Source organism: Tenrec ecaudatus, chromosome 5, assembly GCF_050624435.1.
Source record: "Tenrec ecaudatus isolate mTenEca1 chromosome 5, mTenEca1.hap1, whole genome shotgun sequence".
NCBI lineage: Eukaryota > Metazoa > Chordata > Mammalia > Afrosoricida > Tenrecidae > Tenrec > Tenrec ecaudatus.
Window position 1 is genome coordinate 65,850,867 of NC_134534.1, and position 17,869 is coordinate 65,868,735.

At 43.7% G+C, this 17,869-nt stretch overlaps 1 protein-coding gene across 3 annotated transcripts in view; it reads right to left on the bottom strand.

Annotated features, from left to right (window-relative positions):
- Positions 1–333: 333 nt before the first annotated feature.
- Positions 334–17,869, bottom strand: part of KCNB2 (potassium voltage-gated channel subfamily B member 2) — a 495,578-nt gene continuing 478,042 nt past the window's right edge. For all 3 annotated transcript variants that reach the window (XM_075549582.1, XM_075549581.1, XM_075549583.1), the window contains exon 3: positions 334–2,740. In XM_075549582.1, the coding sequence (XP_075405697.1) occupies positions 581–2,740 (2,160 nt within the window). In that variant the 3' untranslated portion in view covers positions 334–580. The remainder of the gene's footprint in view (positions 2,741–17,869) is intronic.

The following is a 17,869-nucleotide window of genomic DNA, read 5'->3' on the forward strand; positions in this document are numbered from 1 at the left end:
GCCAGTGAGATGGTTTTAGAAGAGGTTGCAATTTGGCAACCAGAAGTCTGTCCAATCCCTCCAGGCAGTAGCTGTGAAGGAAATCCCTGTTTCAGAAACTTGTTTCAACACGTTCTTGACACTTTTGCATCCCCGGCCCCATTATTTACAAAGTCAATGCATTTTGCAAGCTCAAAAGCACCTTGCTCCTCGTGGTCACGAATGCATGCAATGACATTTCACCCTTTCATGTGTACATTCTATAGTGACTCGGAACATGACGATTAAATGTTGGCCATCTGCCTATGATTTGAAATGAAAGGATGGAAAATGTCAGACATTGCAGAATACCGGTTCCTAATAGAGCTCTCTTTATTTGTTCACTGTTCTTCAGCCGTTTTGTTTGTTTGTTACAAAACGCAGTCTTGACTCTTTATTTAAACAGTACTTAAACTAAACTGTTCATGCCATGCAAAAATAACATTTTATGCATTTGTGTGTATGTGGGGGTGGGGTGGGGGGACTTGCCGTGTTTTAGTTCACAGGCAGCATTAACCGTGTTCTTAAGAAACGAGTTCGTTTTTATTGCTTTTGTAACTAGTCACATGCTGGTTTCCCGTGTGGAACAGTAACTCGTGTCTCCCGGGTTGGAGTGAATTTCTGGGGCAAACAAGTGGTTTTCCAGCTTGTACCCTTCTTGACTATTGTCCTGTTTCATTTCGCCCACAGCAAGGGCACTGTCTTGCTGGCAGGTGTGATCGGTGTTCTGAGGGGAGGGAGAGTCACCAGAGGCTTCTGCTCTTAAAGGGTCTCTCCCACTACTAGGCTTCTCAGCCAAGCAGTTTGGGCTGGCCCCTACCTGGATATCCTGCCTTGTCCCTTGGAGCTCCAAGAAGTCATCGTCTTCGCCCGTGTCTATTTCTGTAAAGCTCCTCCTCTCTCTGGGGAAAGGAAACTGTTTTTGCTTGGGAAACCGAGGAGACAACCCCCTGGCAGGCCCTTGACCCCGTGTGGCAACGTCTGCACCCAGCAGAGGTCTGTCCCCCTGGGGAGAGTTTTCTTCTAAGAGGATGGTGCTGATGTGCTGGGGGGCGGCGAGTGCAAATTCAGTCATTGTCACCGGCAGTGGCCTGGCTGTGCTGGGTGGGGTCTGGGGCGCACTGCCTCTGTTTTCCTTAAAGTTTACTTTGAGGGACCTGGACTTGAGGGGGTTTCTGCCCTTCAGGGAGCTCTTGGGGCTGTCGTTTGCGACGTCGGACTGCAGAGGACTGTGCAGTCCGCCTTGGGGGCCGCTGGGATCGAGGTTCACCGTGGCGTCGAGTGGAGCATATTCCATGGTGGCATCCCTGGCCACAGGCCCTTTCTCTCTGGTTAGGATCAGAAACGGGGGCCCCCTGGCTCTTGGGTGCTCCTCTGTGCCCGGAAGGTCGGTTGGGAACTTCATGTGCAGGTGGGAAGAAGCAGAGGGCGGCGGCAGGGGCGACCGCTCGGTCTCGGTGAAGTCCGTGGCGCAGCTGGTGAAGCTGTCGATGCTGGACGTGCTCTTCATGTCCATGATGCCCTCGCTCTGCGCCACGGCCAGCGGCTCCTGCGGACAGACCACCTCCTCCATCTCGATCTCTTCCTCATATGCGGAAGGCCTCTCGGGCTGCTCTTGGCCGTCTGCGTTGGGGTGAGGAGGGGGCGCTGTCTTGGTGATTTCGTTGTAAAGCATCTCCAGTTTCTGGGCGCTCAGGTGCTGAGGGCTGGACGAAGAAGCAGTGTTGTTCAGCTGCTCATGGGAGTCTTTCTGGCTCACCTCCTGGTACTTATTCTCGGAAGATTTGTTGGAGCTGGTTTCTGACAGAGCCTTCCTGGCCCACTTCCACCGGCTAGGGGACAGGTGCTTGTCGTCTGCGGACTCCTTGCTGTTGGCCGACTCTCCGGCTTTCTCCACGGCCACATCTATCAGCTCCATACTCCGGGCAAAGGCATCTTTTAGGTTCATCGACACGATGCTTCCGTTCCTTTTAGCCCGCTCCAGGGCCTCTCTCCTCTTAATGGCCTTCTCCTGGCGTTTCTGCTCCTTGTAAAACTCGGAGAAGTTGTTCACAATGATCGGGATGGGGAGGGCGATGACTAGCACCCCGGCGATGCAGCAGAGGCCGCCCACGATTTTCCCTAAAAGCGTCTTGGGGTAAATGTCGCCGTAGCCCACCGTGGTCATGGTGATGGTGGCCCACCAAAAGGAGGCCGGGATACTGGTGAACTTTGTAGCGTCCTCGTCTTTCTCAGCAAAAAAGACGAGGCTGGAAAATATCATGATGCCCATGGCCAGAAACAAGATCAACAAGCCCAGTTCGTTGTAACTCCGCCTGAGGGTGAAGCCCAGAGACTGCAGGCCCGTGGAGTGCCTGGCGAGCTTGAGGATCCGGAGGATCCGCATGATCCGGAAGATCTGCACCACGCGCCGGACGTTCTGGAACTGCAGCACGCTCTTGTTGGACTCCGTCAGGAAAATGGTGACGTAGTACGGCAGGATGGCCAGCAGGTCAATGACGTTTAAGGGGCCTTTGAAGAACTTCCACTTATTTGGCGAGGATAGGAACCGTAAGAGGTACTCCATGGTAAACCAAGCAATGCACACGGCCTCGACGTGCGCTAACTGGGGGTTGTCATTGAGTTGTCCGTATTTATCTTTCTCCTGCAGCTCCGGCAGGGTGTTGAGAGACAGCGCGATGGTGGAGAGGACGATGAACAGGATAGACATGATGGCCAAGATCTGGAAAAGAGAAGGAGGTCCAGGTTAGCCAATCTCCATAGTTGTTCGGGCAGCTAGGAGAGAGACAGCTTGGTGGATCTTTTTAAATGACATGGATGCTCAAAGAAGGCTTACCGACGAGAATTCTCTAATACAAACACATCCATCCTTTCGGAGTTCATTGCGTTTAGAAGACTCACGAATCATTGCTCGCTCGCTCACTTGCTCACTCACTGCCAAACAGTCCATGCCAACTGATAGCAACCCCACAGGATAGGGTAGAACTGCCACTGCGCGTTTCGGAGGCTGTAGCTGGTTACGAGAATGGCAAGGCCCACCTTTCTCCCTTGAAGCAGCTGGTGGTTTCAAACTGCCTACCTTGCAGAACCCAGCCCAAGGTGTAACCACCATGCTACCAGGGCTCCATTAGTATTTCACATTCTTCTTCTTCTTTTTTTTTGCCTTTTAAAATTTTATTTGTTTTTGTTTTAAACATTTTATTAGGGGCTCATACAACTCTTATCACAATCCATACATATACATACATCAATTGTATAAAGCACATCTGTACATTCTTTGCCCTAATCATTTTCAAAGCATTTGCTCTCCACTTAAGCCCTTTGCATCAGGTCCTCTTTTTTTCCCCCTCCCTCCCCGCTACCACCTCCCTGATGAGCCCTTGATAATTTATAGATTATTATTTTATCATATCTTGCCCTATTTGGCGTCTCCCTTCACCCCCTTCTCTGTTGTCTGTCCCCCAGGGGAGAGGTCACATGTAGATCCTTGTAATCGGTTCCCCCTTTCCAACCCACTCACCCTCTACTCTCGACTCATCTCCTCCCCTAGACCCCTCTGCAAGGGGATCTCCAGTGGCCAACAAATGGGCTTTGGGTCTCCACTCTGCACTTCCCCCTTCATTCACTATGTTTTTTTTTTTTTTTGGATGATGCCTTATACCTGATCCCTTTGGCACCTCGTGATCGCACAGGCTGGTGTGCTTCTTCCATGTGGGCTTTGTTGCTTCTGAGCTAGATGGCCACTTATTCATCTTCAAGCCTTTAAGACCCCAGACACTCTCTTTTGATAGCCAGGCACCATCAGCTTTCTTCGCCACATTTGCTGATGCACCTGTTAGTCCTCGGCGATCGTATCATGGAGGTGTGCAGCCAATGATATGATTTTTTGTTCTTTGATACCTGATAACTGATCCCTTCGGGACCACGTGATCACACAGGCTGGTGTGTTCTTCCATGTGGGCTTTGTTGCTTCTGAGTTAGATGGCCGCTTGTTTGTCTTCATGCCTTTAAGACCCCAGACACTATCTCTTTTGATAGCCGGGCATTCACTGCTTTAATCATATTAAAAAGGGTCGTGCCATCTGGTCCATTATCCTTAGATATGTGTGGAGTAACTTTGGGAAGTCATTATCATCGCCTCGCATATGTGTCTATGATTTTTCTTTCGTGTGTCTTTCAGTGACTCAGCCTGCATGCTACACAAGTTACCCAGAAACCACACTCTCTAAGTTTTATTCTGTGACCAGAAATATGGCTGCAAACCCCCACACAGAGAGAAAATATGACACCCAGTGTGAGGCTTCTCGTAAGAACAGAGGCTATTTATGTGGCAAGTATTGACCCCAGACCTATGGTGTGCACTCCCGTTCTGCACACGTGGGGGTGCTATGAGTCAGAGCGGACTACATGGCAACTGGTTTGGTTAAGTTTTGGATTCACAGCAGAGCTAAGTCAGGAGAGCCTTGAGGGTGGGGTGTGCGGACTTCTGACTAGCAACACGTGGGAAGATTCTGACCTAACTTCGAGCCCTGGTGGTGTGGTGGGTTAGGAATTGAGTTGCTAACGGCAAGGTCAGCAGTTCAGAGCCACCAACTGCTCCACAGGAGAAAGAGGAGGCTTTCTGCTTCAGTAAAGATTACAGTTTTGGAAACCCAAAGAGGCAGTTCTACTCTCTTCTAAGAAGTCGCTATGAGCCAGAATCCATTTAATGGCAGCAAATTTGGTTTTCAAGGAAAGTCGTGAAAGGTTTCATTAAAAAAGAGCTTGAAAAAGGTCAGTGGTGATGATCTGGGTGCAGGACAGACATTGTAGGCAGAGAAAGCGAAAGTTGAAGCACCAGGAGAGAAGACATGGAAGCAAAGAGGAAAAACTCATTAAGAAGCATGAAGAAGTAAGGACCGCACACCTTTTTGTGTCAGACAGCCTGAACTCCGTGTCTAGATATACTGCTTTCAGAGTGACATTGGCCAAGTTGTTGATCCTGTCTGTGCCTCGGTTTACAAATAATTGAATCATAGCAACAAGCAAAGCTACTCTCCAGGTTACCGTAAAGATTACAAGGCAGGCAAGCTCACTAAGTGAAGGGACGCTGCTAGTATTATTCGAAACTGAAATGACCAGGACTTCAGGCTGAGCCTTGGTGGCATTGTGGTTATGAGTTGGGCTGCTAACCAGAAGGTCAGCAGTTGGAACCTACCAGCCGCTCAGCAGGAGACAGACTTGGCTTTCTACTCCAGTAAAGAGTTACAGTCGCAGAAATCTACACGGGCAGTTCCACAAGTCAGAATAGAATCAATGGCAATGCGTTTGGTTTTGATTTTCAGTTTTAAATGGAATCCCAAGGTTAAAAATGGTTAATGTGCTCAATTGTTAATCGAGGCACCCCAGAAGAAAATCCTGGTGACCTATTTCTAAAAAATAAGCCATTAAAAACCCCGTGTCAGTTTTACTCTGACACATGTGGGGTGGCCATGAGGCAGAGTTGATCTGGCGGCAGGTCTTGAGTCTGGAAGGGCAAGGATGGCTGTATGGGAAATCTATAACCATCAAAGAGTAGACAGTCTAAGCCGGCTTTTCCTCACCACCACAATTGGGCAAACCATAAAGATTAAGGTTTGAGGGCAATGGAAGAAATTACTTCCTTGCTTAGTACATATTGTGGATCTGAACTGCAATAATCTAGATTGGGTATGGTTTGGTTTCCTTTGACCCAGCAACCTGGGGAGGTGACATGACATCAGTCTTAGAGATGATATATAACCCTGAGCCAAAATCCTTGACAATGAATGTTACACTTAGAGAGGACATTGTATCATTTCAAAGGACAATGTTAAAATAGCTTCAGGTCGCCCAGTACAGCAAACATCAGACTTGGAAAAGATTTTTTTATTTCTCACACACATTGGAGAAACTAATTTTTATTCCATTTGTTATTCTTTCTTATTCCATTTTCTTCATTTTGTCCCTTTACATTCCTGGTATGATAGCTAGGTTTTGAGTCAACTTGGCTGTGCCAGGAGCTCCAGTAGTTTGGCCATTGAAGCCTAACAATTTTCCATGTTGTGACCTAACAGAATGTAATCAACTCCATAATGGGCCCTGTTACAAGCAACCCGTTATAAAAACATTAGGGTGGACCGCACCATGGCTTACTTACATCACAGCCTGATGCAATTGAAAAGACCTTTCCTCAGGGGTTTGGTCAATTTCCTATAGAAGTGGATGTTATGGGAAAACTTGCTTGCCTTCCTGCTGAGTCTAGTTCCTGCATCTGGCTCATTGACTTCTGGATGATTTGACTTGCGCCAATGGCTTGTCATGCTGTCTGCCTGCCTTGGGAATCTTCAATAGCCTATCTGATCTGTTGAGCCTGGATTCATTCCCCTCTGTAGTCACCAAGCTGTCACTTTTCTGTTGTGCTTGGGTTCATCAGCCTCTGCAGTTATATGAAGCAGATGTCACCACCCTAACAACTGACCCAGAGACTTGACATATGCCTCAACGCAGATTTCACCACTTCTATAACCGTGTGAGCCATTTTCTTGGTATACATTTCTTCCACATACACATATAAAAGGTGACTGATTTTGCTTCTTTATAGAACTCAGCCTAACATGCCTCGGTTATTCTCCTCTTAGGCCCCCTTTATGTCTTTCATTTCCCCCTTCTCTTTCTTTCATTTCTCATCTCTCCTCTGTGATTGCTATAAAATATAACCATAGACTAATGTATTTCAAACATTAAAGTTTGACCACTCCTTACATGAAGACAGTGTATATGTATACACTTAAGTGCATTTTAGACTGTTCTTTAAAAATTGAATCGATGAATCACAACAGGAAAAAATAAGAGTTCTTCAAATATTTTGAAAAGGATGGCAACAAAAGGACAAATGTGCTTGATATAGTGAGTGGATGTGTGGGTTGTGATAAGAGTTGTATGAGCCCCCAATAAAAGATTAAAAAAAAGAAAAACAAAACAATAACAAAATAATAATAATAAAGTTCTTCTAATCTCTCAGAAATTGTGAAGGCTAAGAAGGACTTAGACTAAATTCATGGCTCATAGATACAGATAGTTTATTAAAGGAAAGTAAGAGACGATCCTTTCAAGTTTCTATCACCAGAGGACAATTACAGGGTGACATCTATAGTATTATTTTGTGGTAGTTATATAATCATTTGTCATTTTCAGAGGATTATGAGTGAAGGGGTGGAGTCTAGCCTGTCAATCAGGTCCTAGCCAATCAGGCCTTTGTGTGGGCATGGGCCTTCTCTATTCTAATAGGCCATTCTATTTTCTACTTATTGGCCTGTGATAGTCCTGCATTCGGTATCATTGCATGTGTTTTTTTGAATCTGAAGAAGAATTTATAGATTGGTTTCAGACATATGGGCTGACACTGTACTTGATGTGTACTGGGCTGGGATATTTTCTCAATATTCAGTTGCTCTTGTATATAAAGCTCTTTTATCTATCTATCTATCTATAAGTGTCCCTGGATTTGTTTCTCTAGTCTACCCAGACTAACGTGTATTTAATTAAAATATTTCTTAGGAAACACTGATTGGACTTCATTCATACATTCTCATCATAAAGACACAGGTCCTTCATTGGATTCGATACTTCCCCCAAATCAATGCAGTGGCAGTACTCTTGATTTCATTTATTTAAAATTTGGGGTGGGCGATGGGGTGCCTCACAGCCTTGAGCTTCCTGCCCTGGGCTGAATTGCCAGCCAGTGCCATCCCAAGCTGGGGCTCCTCAGTCGGCGGAAGATCTGCCGGGCCTGTGGCGATCCATGCACACAGACAAGTTAGAGAAGATTAGCGGGTAACACGTGTTATCTGGAACAGGCGTGGCATGAAGATTAAATGGATGAACATATTAAAAGTCTGCAACACTGGAAAGTATGAACTACCTCAACCAGATTCTGAACGCCAAAATGCAAAGTGTCCAGTTGGTGACTCAGAGGAAAATGGGGACTTTGGGCGACCTGAGCGTCTTAGATGAGACCACCTATGAGAGACTGTCCAGGACACCCTGGACTCCTTATGAGAGGTTTCTGAAGACCCTGCAGACAGACCCTACCCATTTGAGGACTATGGCATCTCATTTGGGAGTAATGCCTGAACAATTAAACTGAATGGAGACCTCAGCCCGTAATGATCAACAAGTGAACCCCCAACAAGCAGATCTGGCTGTCTTCTCCTTCCAGTGGGCCCAAGCGTTACAACTGGACTGGGAAGACCTCGGTGTACTCCCATGATGGCGAATCCCCCACCAACCTCTGGTCACCGAGCTTTCTAAAGCTTTAAAAACCAACCTTCCTTGGCCTATTTTGGAAACGGCTCTTGATGCCTTTTAAAGAGATTCAATGCTATAAAAAACAAAAACGAAACTTGGTGTATTTTACAAGAGGTCACACTGTTGCTTATGTGTTCGGAAGCATTTGAACTCTTAGAGCTGCTGTCACCAGTCTTATACTGACAGTCCGTAGCCTTTATTTCTCCTCTTTTATTTAGTTACCTGCCCATTTTGGGCACATCCTAGTGAGGTCAGCACCCCAAAGAACGAAGAGAAAAGTAGAAATCCTAACAAGCTCATTCTATTATCTTCCAAACTTCAAGTAAAGGAGAAAGCACATGCCCAAGGTGGACAATCTATAGGTTTTTTGTTCACAACCAGAATTAGATTATAGCTCCTTTTATATTCCGTGGCTAATTTTGGGAGGAGAAAATGGTACACTGGATAGCAGTACAGAGCTAGTGCTTTCTATAGTCCTGTTAACTGCAATTTAACCAATTTGGCAATCTTTTGTGTGTGAAGTACATTCCTGAAGAAAAAAAAATTACTACAGAAAAAAGATGGAACATTCAAATCCTTCACAACCTCACATTCCTATTAAGAAAACCATTATGTAGTGAAGTCGGTTTTTTTCTGTTCAAATTTGATCTCAGTCAAAACCTATTTGCTATCAACTTAGGAAATGCCTTAGCTAACTCATGGAGCTTGGCATTCTCCCAGAAAGACAACGTTTCAGACAAATTACTCCATTCGTGCTAAAGATGATGTGTGGTGCAATAAGGCAAGGGTTAGTTTATTGTCTTCTTGTCGAGATTCTTTTTTTAATTAAAAAATCACAGTAAGTATAATAAATGTAAAATGTTTCTCCAAGCTATATGTTATACTTTGAAACATGAACATGCATTGAAGTATAGAAAACTCATGGCACTTAAGTATTGATTTCTTTATCTAACTATGGACAAGGGTAGGAATTTGACTGATTCACATATTCAATTTCTGTCACCTTCAGGAATTGTGTTCTGGACGGGGGAAGAATTCAGATTTTCTCCTCCCTTAGCCCTAGTAAACAGACTTATGTTTGTTCATGTCAAGTGAGGTGGGCGTTTTGAGCATTTACTTGTGCAATGTTGGCCAACCTCTCTTTGGAGATTTGGATCAGGCCATCTTTAGCATTTGATGATTCTCTGCCAAAAACAGTTTGCCAATTCTAGTCATGGCTGCAAAAGAGAACAAAGACAAGGCACAACTGAACTTGTCCTTGGGGTTGAGTGGCCAAATAAAATTTTGTTGCTTCAGAAACAAAATTTTGAATGGGAAGACTTTGAAAAATATTGCAGTGAGTATGTCTCAAGCATTTCCTTCCTGGGAATGGCAAGTCTATCTGAATAAAGTTATTTTTCCCTCCAGAATCTCTGTGATAATTATGTGATTTTTTCACATAGACACGACAGTCTATGACTTCACAGTTTCCAAGCCTTGCTGTTCATGGGCTCTCAATAAAAGTTGATTGAATTGATTTCTGTTTGTGAGAGGAACCAAGATAGGTAGGAGTTTGCCTCAATTGTAACAACTGCTGGGTTGTGGGGGAAAGAACACAGAACAAGGAATTAAGATTCATGGCTCCACTCTTGTTGGCCAGTGTCAGGTTCTTCATCTGTAAAATAAGATGCCTCGGAGGATTGTTAAGGTTCAAACTAGAGCATGCACATGAAAGCAAATGATAAAATATGACATGTAGTACCAGGAAGAAATGTTGGAGATATGTCTGGAGTATGCCTTTGACCAGTCATGAGAAGGAATTAAAAACACTTAAAATGATGTATACCACACTTAGTACAACTCCAGATCCATTTACTGGCGCTATTTTTAAAATGTCTAAACACGTGTTTTTTTTTTTCGTCACCCTCAGCTCATTCCCCAGGCCCTTTAATTTTGTTTTTATTGTTGAGAATGAACAAAGCAAAACATAACACCAACTTGACGATGCGGCTATGCAATTTAGGGATATTGGTGGATGACACTCTTCAAGTGTGGCACCGTTCTCTGGGTCGGTCCTCCCACGTTCACATAAACTCATTGCCTTCTAAGGTTCTAAGCTAATCTCTCCAGTTTGACCCCCTGGAGATTGTTCTTAGAAGACCACAGTGAGCAGTCCTCGGCATAAGTGGAAGAGGGGGCAGACTAGCCCACTTGACCTCTGGGGAGTTTTTCCTGTTGCTTCTAGAGGCAAGAGCTATGGGGTGCATGTGAGGCAGGCAGAGTGCTGACTATGGGAGCCGACCCCACTCAAGCACAGTCTTTGACCTTAGTTAGAAGTGATATGTAAGACAACTCCAGACACCTGGAGCTTATTATCCTGCAGATTGAACCATCTAGGCGGCCAATATTTATCAAAAAGTTGAACAAATGTTGATTTATGTGAACTTGACCATCCTCATGTTGGTAAATATGAAGAGGGTCTTCCAATCTGGGTTCAAATGGAGGGGTTAAAGAATTGAATTTTACCCAAAGAATTTGGTCTTTGTTTTGGGTTCTTGAGAGACGATCCTCTAAAATCTTGGCATTTCTCCAGTGATGGAAGCTTGGTGACCACACTTAAGGGTTTGTGACTTCTTCTGAGCAGGGGCTGCCATTTCTGGATGAACCCCCACATGATAATAACTGCATGAGGTTTACTGAGTGATGTCAGCTGACCTCAGATGATGGGCTGGGTGGTGGCTGAATTCAATGTATGAGATATACTCTAGTCCTTGTTAACAAAGCAATCTCCAATAAAAGCTCTGGACGCTGCCTCTCCACTTAGCTTCCTGGTTGGTGAAAAAGCAGGCAGGTGGTGTGCCCTTTTCAGGGCATGGAATCTTGACATTGCCACTATCCCTGACCTTGCTTTATGCATCCCTTTTTTATGTTGGTCCTGATTTGTATCCTTTATAATAAAACTGTAATCATAAACCGCACTTTGCTGAAATCTGTGAGTCATTTTAGTAATTTATTAAATCTGAAAGAGTGGGGGGATCAAGTCAAAAGAGAGCGTGCTTAAGATTTCCTAGCTTGTGGTTGGCCACTGAAGTCTTGTTAATTTAGAGACCTGAGCCTTTAGTGAGGTGTGGACAGCATTCTCATCAGATGTGAATCATATCCAGAGAACCTTATAATCCTCTTGAATAGCCGGTTGAGAGTTTCACATGAGAGAAGTTTGATTCTCAACCTATACTTAAAAATGATGTCTAATTCCTATAGTACACAGAAGATATTTAGTATCATTTTGAATAAGTGAAATCATCAAAGAAGGGAGACATTCACAGGACTACAGAAGATGAAACAGAATCTTGGAAAAAATCAAGCGTTTTCTAATTACCCAGGTAGGGCAGTCTTTTGTTATTTTCAGTTACTTCCATGTAGTCCCAAAGTCAACCTAAAAGCTTTAACCAGTGATAGAATTTTAATAATAGAAATTAATATTACAAATAGCCCATTTGCGATAACAGGCCCACTTTACAAGTTATTCTGCACAGTCTCTTTCCAGTTTTATTAATCTTTGTCTTTTTAATTATATTGCCTTATGAAAATGTTAACCTTATTATTTGACAAATCTGCTTTTGACTATATTGACTTTGTATTTCATGTTCACATGAAATAAGAGATACATTAAGAGATACATTTTCTTAACGGATGTATTCATCTTGCACTGATTTTTTGGGGATGTTTGGGTAGGCTAAGTATAATTTGGAGTTTGTAGCCAGCCCAACCAGTTAGTAAAGTGATGGCTCAATGGATAACTCTGGGTAGATTCAGGCCTGTGTTATAAAATTTTAGGTGACTAAAAAGAGAAGAATTAATAATACAGGTTATCCACTAACTATATATGACTATAGGTTTATAAACAATAGAGTTATTTTATATATATCACTGACATGGATATATACATTCATGTGAATACATATATCCATGTGAATATATATATCCATGTGAATATATATATCCATGTGAGTATATATATATACTTATATATATATTCACTATTCCATATAATCAAAAGTAAAACCCCAGAGTCTAGTAGTAATAAATTATAAATTCAATAGCTAAACTATAAACATTGTCATACAAGTATAAATTAAGAATTCTTCATGTCATTTAGTATGACTGAAAAGAACCTCAGAATTACATGAGACATTTAATATACGTAGGGAACCGTGTCCCAGGCTTGATGACAAACTGTATTTTCAAAATGCAGAGTACTCTCCTGTGCTTAACTTTTATCATCCTTAAAAAATACCCTACAGAAAATATTTTTCCCCATGGTTAAACAAAAGCAGGAAGTCATGGCCTGTTCTCGAAGATATTGACACGCAGCATTATTAAAATTTTCCTTCACAACAGACCCCCAGAAAAGTCACAGTTTTGACTTGAGAGAGCAAGCAGTTTTATTAGGTCTCCAGACCAGCATGTCCTGCTTTGTCCTGTGATTAACATGTCCTTCCCATACCTGCATGTACTACTGCAAGCTAAGTTGGTAATCACAGACGCCCACCTCCATGTGACGCCCAAGCAGCCATCACATAGTCGCCCCCATCCGTTGGCTAGGTCCTAAAGATGAGTGGATGTGATTTTTGTGCCTTGGGCCTTGTGGTTTTATTTTTGCAGGCCATGTGGTCTCTGGTTCAACTGTACTGAACTTGTAATGAGCATGTTTATGTGTGTTTATGTTTTCTCTACTGCAAATACAAGTGTATTTACAAGATTTATGTGCTACAATACCATGTGTATGTAAATAAAATATCTTAGATTTTGGTGGAACCATAAACAAATGAGAAAAAGTCTCCATATTTTTTTGCCTTGGAAGTTTTCTAATAATTTCTTTCTTATTAGTTTTCTTGCATTTGAATTGTGACGCTGAAAATACCACGGACTGCTAAAAGGACAAGTCGATCTGTATCGGAAGAAGGATGGTCAGAGTGCTCCTTACAGGCAAGGATGGCAAGAGTTCATCTCATGTACTTTGGACCTGTTGTCAGGGGACCTGTTGACCTGCAGAAGGACATCAAGTTTGGTAAGGTGGAAGGGCAGGGAAAGAGAGGAAGGCCCTCAGTGAGAGAGATTGACACAGAGGCTGCATCAACAGGCTCCGGCACAGGGTGAGGCAGTGGTTTGCTCTGTTGTGCACTGGGTCTCTAAGGGTTGAAGCCGATTCGATGGCACCTAACAACAACAACAACATCAGTTTTCTAGTTCGTTGGAATTGTAATTCATGAACACCTGAGGGAGAAAATCAGATTTTGAACACAGGACATTTACAGTTATATCTGGATTCTATTACATTTCTTCTTTTTGTATCACAAAAATGTTTTCACTGCCTTGAATAATTCCAATAATATCCCCCCCTCCTTTTTTTTGGAGAAGGAAGGCTTACAATAAAAGTAGAAATTTTCCAGAAGAAAAGGGGATAAAAAGCATTATGGGCCAAGAAGGCAGAGTAGGCAAAGGCTTTGAAGACCTCAAGATCATGGTATGCTCGAAAAGTCCAATTAATTTTGCATGGGTGGGGATACTCCAGAAGGGGGTGTAGTCCTGGGGTGGTTAGGTGATGATTTCAGGTAGGATTGCTACATTACAGATTTAACTTGTTTGTATACTAGTGAAGTCTAGAGGAACAAATCACAAAGTTACAATTAATGTCAACGATGTTTCCATGGTTTGTGCAGTGCACAACCTGTACAATCAATCGCAGAAGCCTTGATTGTTAGAGGACTGAGTAGAATGGCATGACTGGATACTCCTAGGGGTGTGGAGAGGGGTGAGAGTCAGATACGTCTGGGAGGTGAAGCAGTAAACAGAGTCTTCAAAGTGGGGTCCCTGGAGCAGGAACACCAGCAGCATTATGTGACAATAATTATGTGGCCCGATTATCCTACTACACTCATTGGATCCACAATCAATGCTCATGGAAGCAGTAGTCAAGAGATCAAAAGAGCAACAAAGCCCACATGGAAGAAGCACACCAGCCTGAGTGATCATGAGGTGTTCAACATATCAGGCATCAAAGAACAAAAAATCATATCATTGTGTGCTCACATCCCTGAGACAATCGCTGAAGACAAATGGGTGCGTAAGCAAATGTGGTGAAGAAGGCTGATGGTGCCCAGCTATCAAAATATATAGCATCTGGGGTCTTAAAGACTTGAAGGTAAACAAGCAGCCACGTAGCTGAGAAGCAACAAAGCCCACATGGAAGAAGCACACCAGTCTATGCGATCACAAGGTGTTGAAGGGATCAGGTATCAGGCATCAAGGAACAAAAAATCATATTGTAGTGAATGAGGGGGAGTATAGATTGGGGAGCCAAAACCCATCTGTAGGCAACTGGATATCCCTTTACAGATGGGTCATAGGGAGGAGATGAGCCAGTCAGGGTGCAGTGCAGCAACGATGAAACATACAACTTTTCTCTAGTTCTTAAATGCTTCCTCATCCTTACTATCATGATACCAATTCTACCTTACAAATCTGACTACAACAGAGGATGTACACTGGTACAGATAAGAATTATCAACAGAGAGAATCCAGGATAGATGATCCCTTCAGGACCAGTGGTGAGAGTAGCGATACCAGGAGGGTGGAGGGAAGGTGGGGTAGAAAGGGGAAACCGATTACGAGGATCTATATATAACTTCATCTCTGGGGGATGGACAACAGAAAAGTGGGTGAAGGGAGACGTTGGACAGTGTAAGATATGACAAAATAATAATAATTTATAAATGATCAAGGGTTCATGAGGGAGGGAGAAGGGGAAGAAGGGGAAAATGAGGAGCTGATGCCAAGGGCTCAAGTGGAAAGCAAATGTTTTGAGAATGATGATGGCAACAAATGTACAAATGTGATTGATACAATGGATGTATGTATGGATTGTGATAAGCATTGTACAAACCCCCAATAAAATGATTAAAGAGAGAGAGATCAAAAGATGAGTTGCATTAGGTAAATCTGCTGCACAAAGACCTCTAGAGTATTGGAAAGCAAGGATGTTCTTTTGAGGGCTAAGAGGTGCCAGACCCAAACCATGGTGTCTTCAATTGCCTCATAGGCATGTGAAGGATGACATTGGATAAGGAAGACCAGAGAAGAAGTGATGCGTTTGAATTGTGCTATGAAGAATATTGAAGGTTCCATGGCCTGCTAAAAAGACAAACAGTCCCTGGAGAAGGACATTGTGCTTGGACTGCTACAAGGACAAAGTCATCTGTTTCGGAAGAAGTACCGCCAGAGTGCTCCTTGGAGGCAAGGAGAGTAAGACTTCAACTTACATACTTTGGACATGGTATCAGGAGAGACCAGTTCCTGAAGAAGGACATCTTGAAAGGCAGGGGAAAAGAGGAAGGTGCTTAAGGTGATGGGTTGACACACTGGTGGCAATGATTGTGCTCAAGCATAAGAATAGTTGTAAAGACGGCACATGACTGGTAGTGTTTCCTTCTGTCGTGCATAAGGTCGCTAGGGGTTGGAACCTACACCTAACAACAACAACACTGCACACCAACTAAAGGAGAAACTCTGGGGAGGGGTGGAGGAGGGTCAGCCACCTTTGTTTTCACAAGTTTTCTGGGGACACTAGTGCTTCCTAAAATTGGAGAACCACTGCTGTCAAGAGGCAAAGTCATAGAAGAATTTCAAGCAAGATGAGGACCTGCTCAGGTTGTATTTTAGAGAGAACATGGGGATGGACTGAGAGAGGAGTGTGACTGGGGACAAGAAGATCAGGGACTGGCAATGGCAGGAGAAACAAAGAAGAAGGAAATGGATGATAAAAGTCCTTACGAGGCAGACTCTCAACTGGGGCAGCCATAGAAAATGAAGAGCCTGGGCTTCTCCAACATTCATCGTTTAATTTACCAAGAGAATGGAACCACTCTGGCCAGCTTCCATTATTATTGCATGTAGAAAACCTCAAGCGTCCTCACTTAAGTCATCAATTATCTTTGAAACGAATATTTCCTCATGTTAAATAAAACCTCTAACATAAACTTTAGATTTTGAAATAGGAAAAATTCCCTTAGAGTTAAGTATAGTTTATTGGCCCATGGACACATTATGAGACACACACTGCATGATTTACCATCACTATTTTTTGGGGCAGTAAAATTTTACCTAAAGTATATATCCTTAAGTCACCCAGGTCAAGAAATCGTTCAAGAACCCATTTATATTAGTTGTTCCCTGAAAGCACGTTCATTTGTTAAATTATTTCTCACCCACTCACTCCAACTTCCAATTTCTGCAAAGAAGTCTTCTAAATTTCCAGAATTAAAGTGCCATTAAACACTGGCGTTGTGCCTTGGACACCTCATCGGCCTCACCCTTCATCAATCACCATTAACAGAGAATTGCAAGGATTCACTCCCACCAGCATCTGCCTATCTGAAGACCGCACCCCAGCAGCTTCAAAGAAAGAAAGAAAGAACACGTAGCTTTAACGCTATTTTTCCTTTCAGTGAGTCGCTGCAGTCACCCTCTTCTGAGAAGCACTTCCGGGGCTGACGGCTCACTAAGCCCACATTAGAGAATGCCACAAGTGGAAGACACACTCGGATCTCAGTAGCATGCAGCCGCTCTGCCCTGGGAGGAGAGACAGGAGTCAATCCAGCCACGACTGCACACAACTTGACTGGTTCATTTTACAGCTGCGATGAGATGACGGCATGATGCTGTCCAAGGACCTGGGGGCCACAGAATCGCTCACGGATACTACAGTGGCTTTGAGGACAGGTTTTCATCATGGGAGATGCTAGCCATCCGAAACAAGGGCTTTTAATGAGTCCCACCTGGCTGGTTTGGGTAGCCACCATCGGGACCAGGAACATTCCAACAGGCTCGAGCACTTCTGCACATACCAGCGATCAGACCCCCAAACCCCACTGCCATTGAGTTGAGTTGATTCCAATTCACAGTTGCCCTTCAGGGATGGAGGAGATACTGACTGGCCAGATGGGTCTCACTTTTCATCACTGTTTGATATGGGCCTTTTCTGCCATCACTACAGTATATTCTATTGTCCGCATGGAGTTCGTTCCTAGGGGCAAGTGAAGGTCTTACCAAACAAAATATGGTCCTCCTATTAGCAGCAGCACTTGGGAGCTCAGAGAACAGCAGAGCCCCCGCACCCCAATTCCAGGAATCAGGGCTTGCATTCTAACAAAGTGCACATTTCAGTTCAAGAAACACTGATCCAGGACACAGACACATGTCAATTAAAACAAATATCCCATGAGGTTTGGTTTTCCGTCAAACAACAGACTGGTCAATAAGGAAAACAATCCTACCCAACTTAGAATAATCAATCCTTCAAGATGCAAAGGACAACGTTCAGAGAAGGGCGAGGCAAGAAGGAGGAGTTCAAACAGGAAGCACGGGAGGATGTGGGAGAAGTGATGTTGCACTGACGGGACTGCAGTGAATGCGGAATTGTTGAATGTAAACCTGATGATCCAAAAAATCATATCATTGTGAATGAGGGGGAGTGCAGATGGGAGACCCAAAGCCCATCTATAGG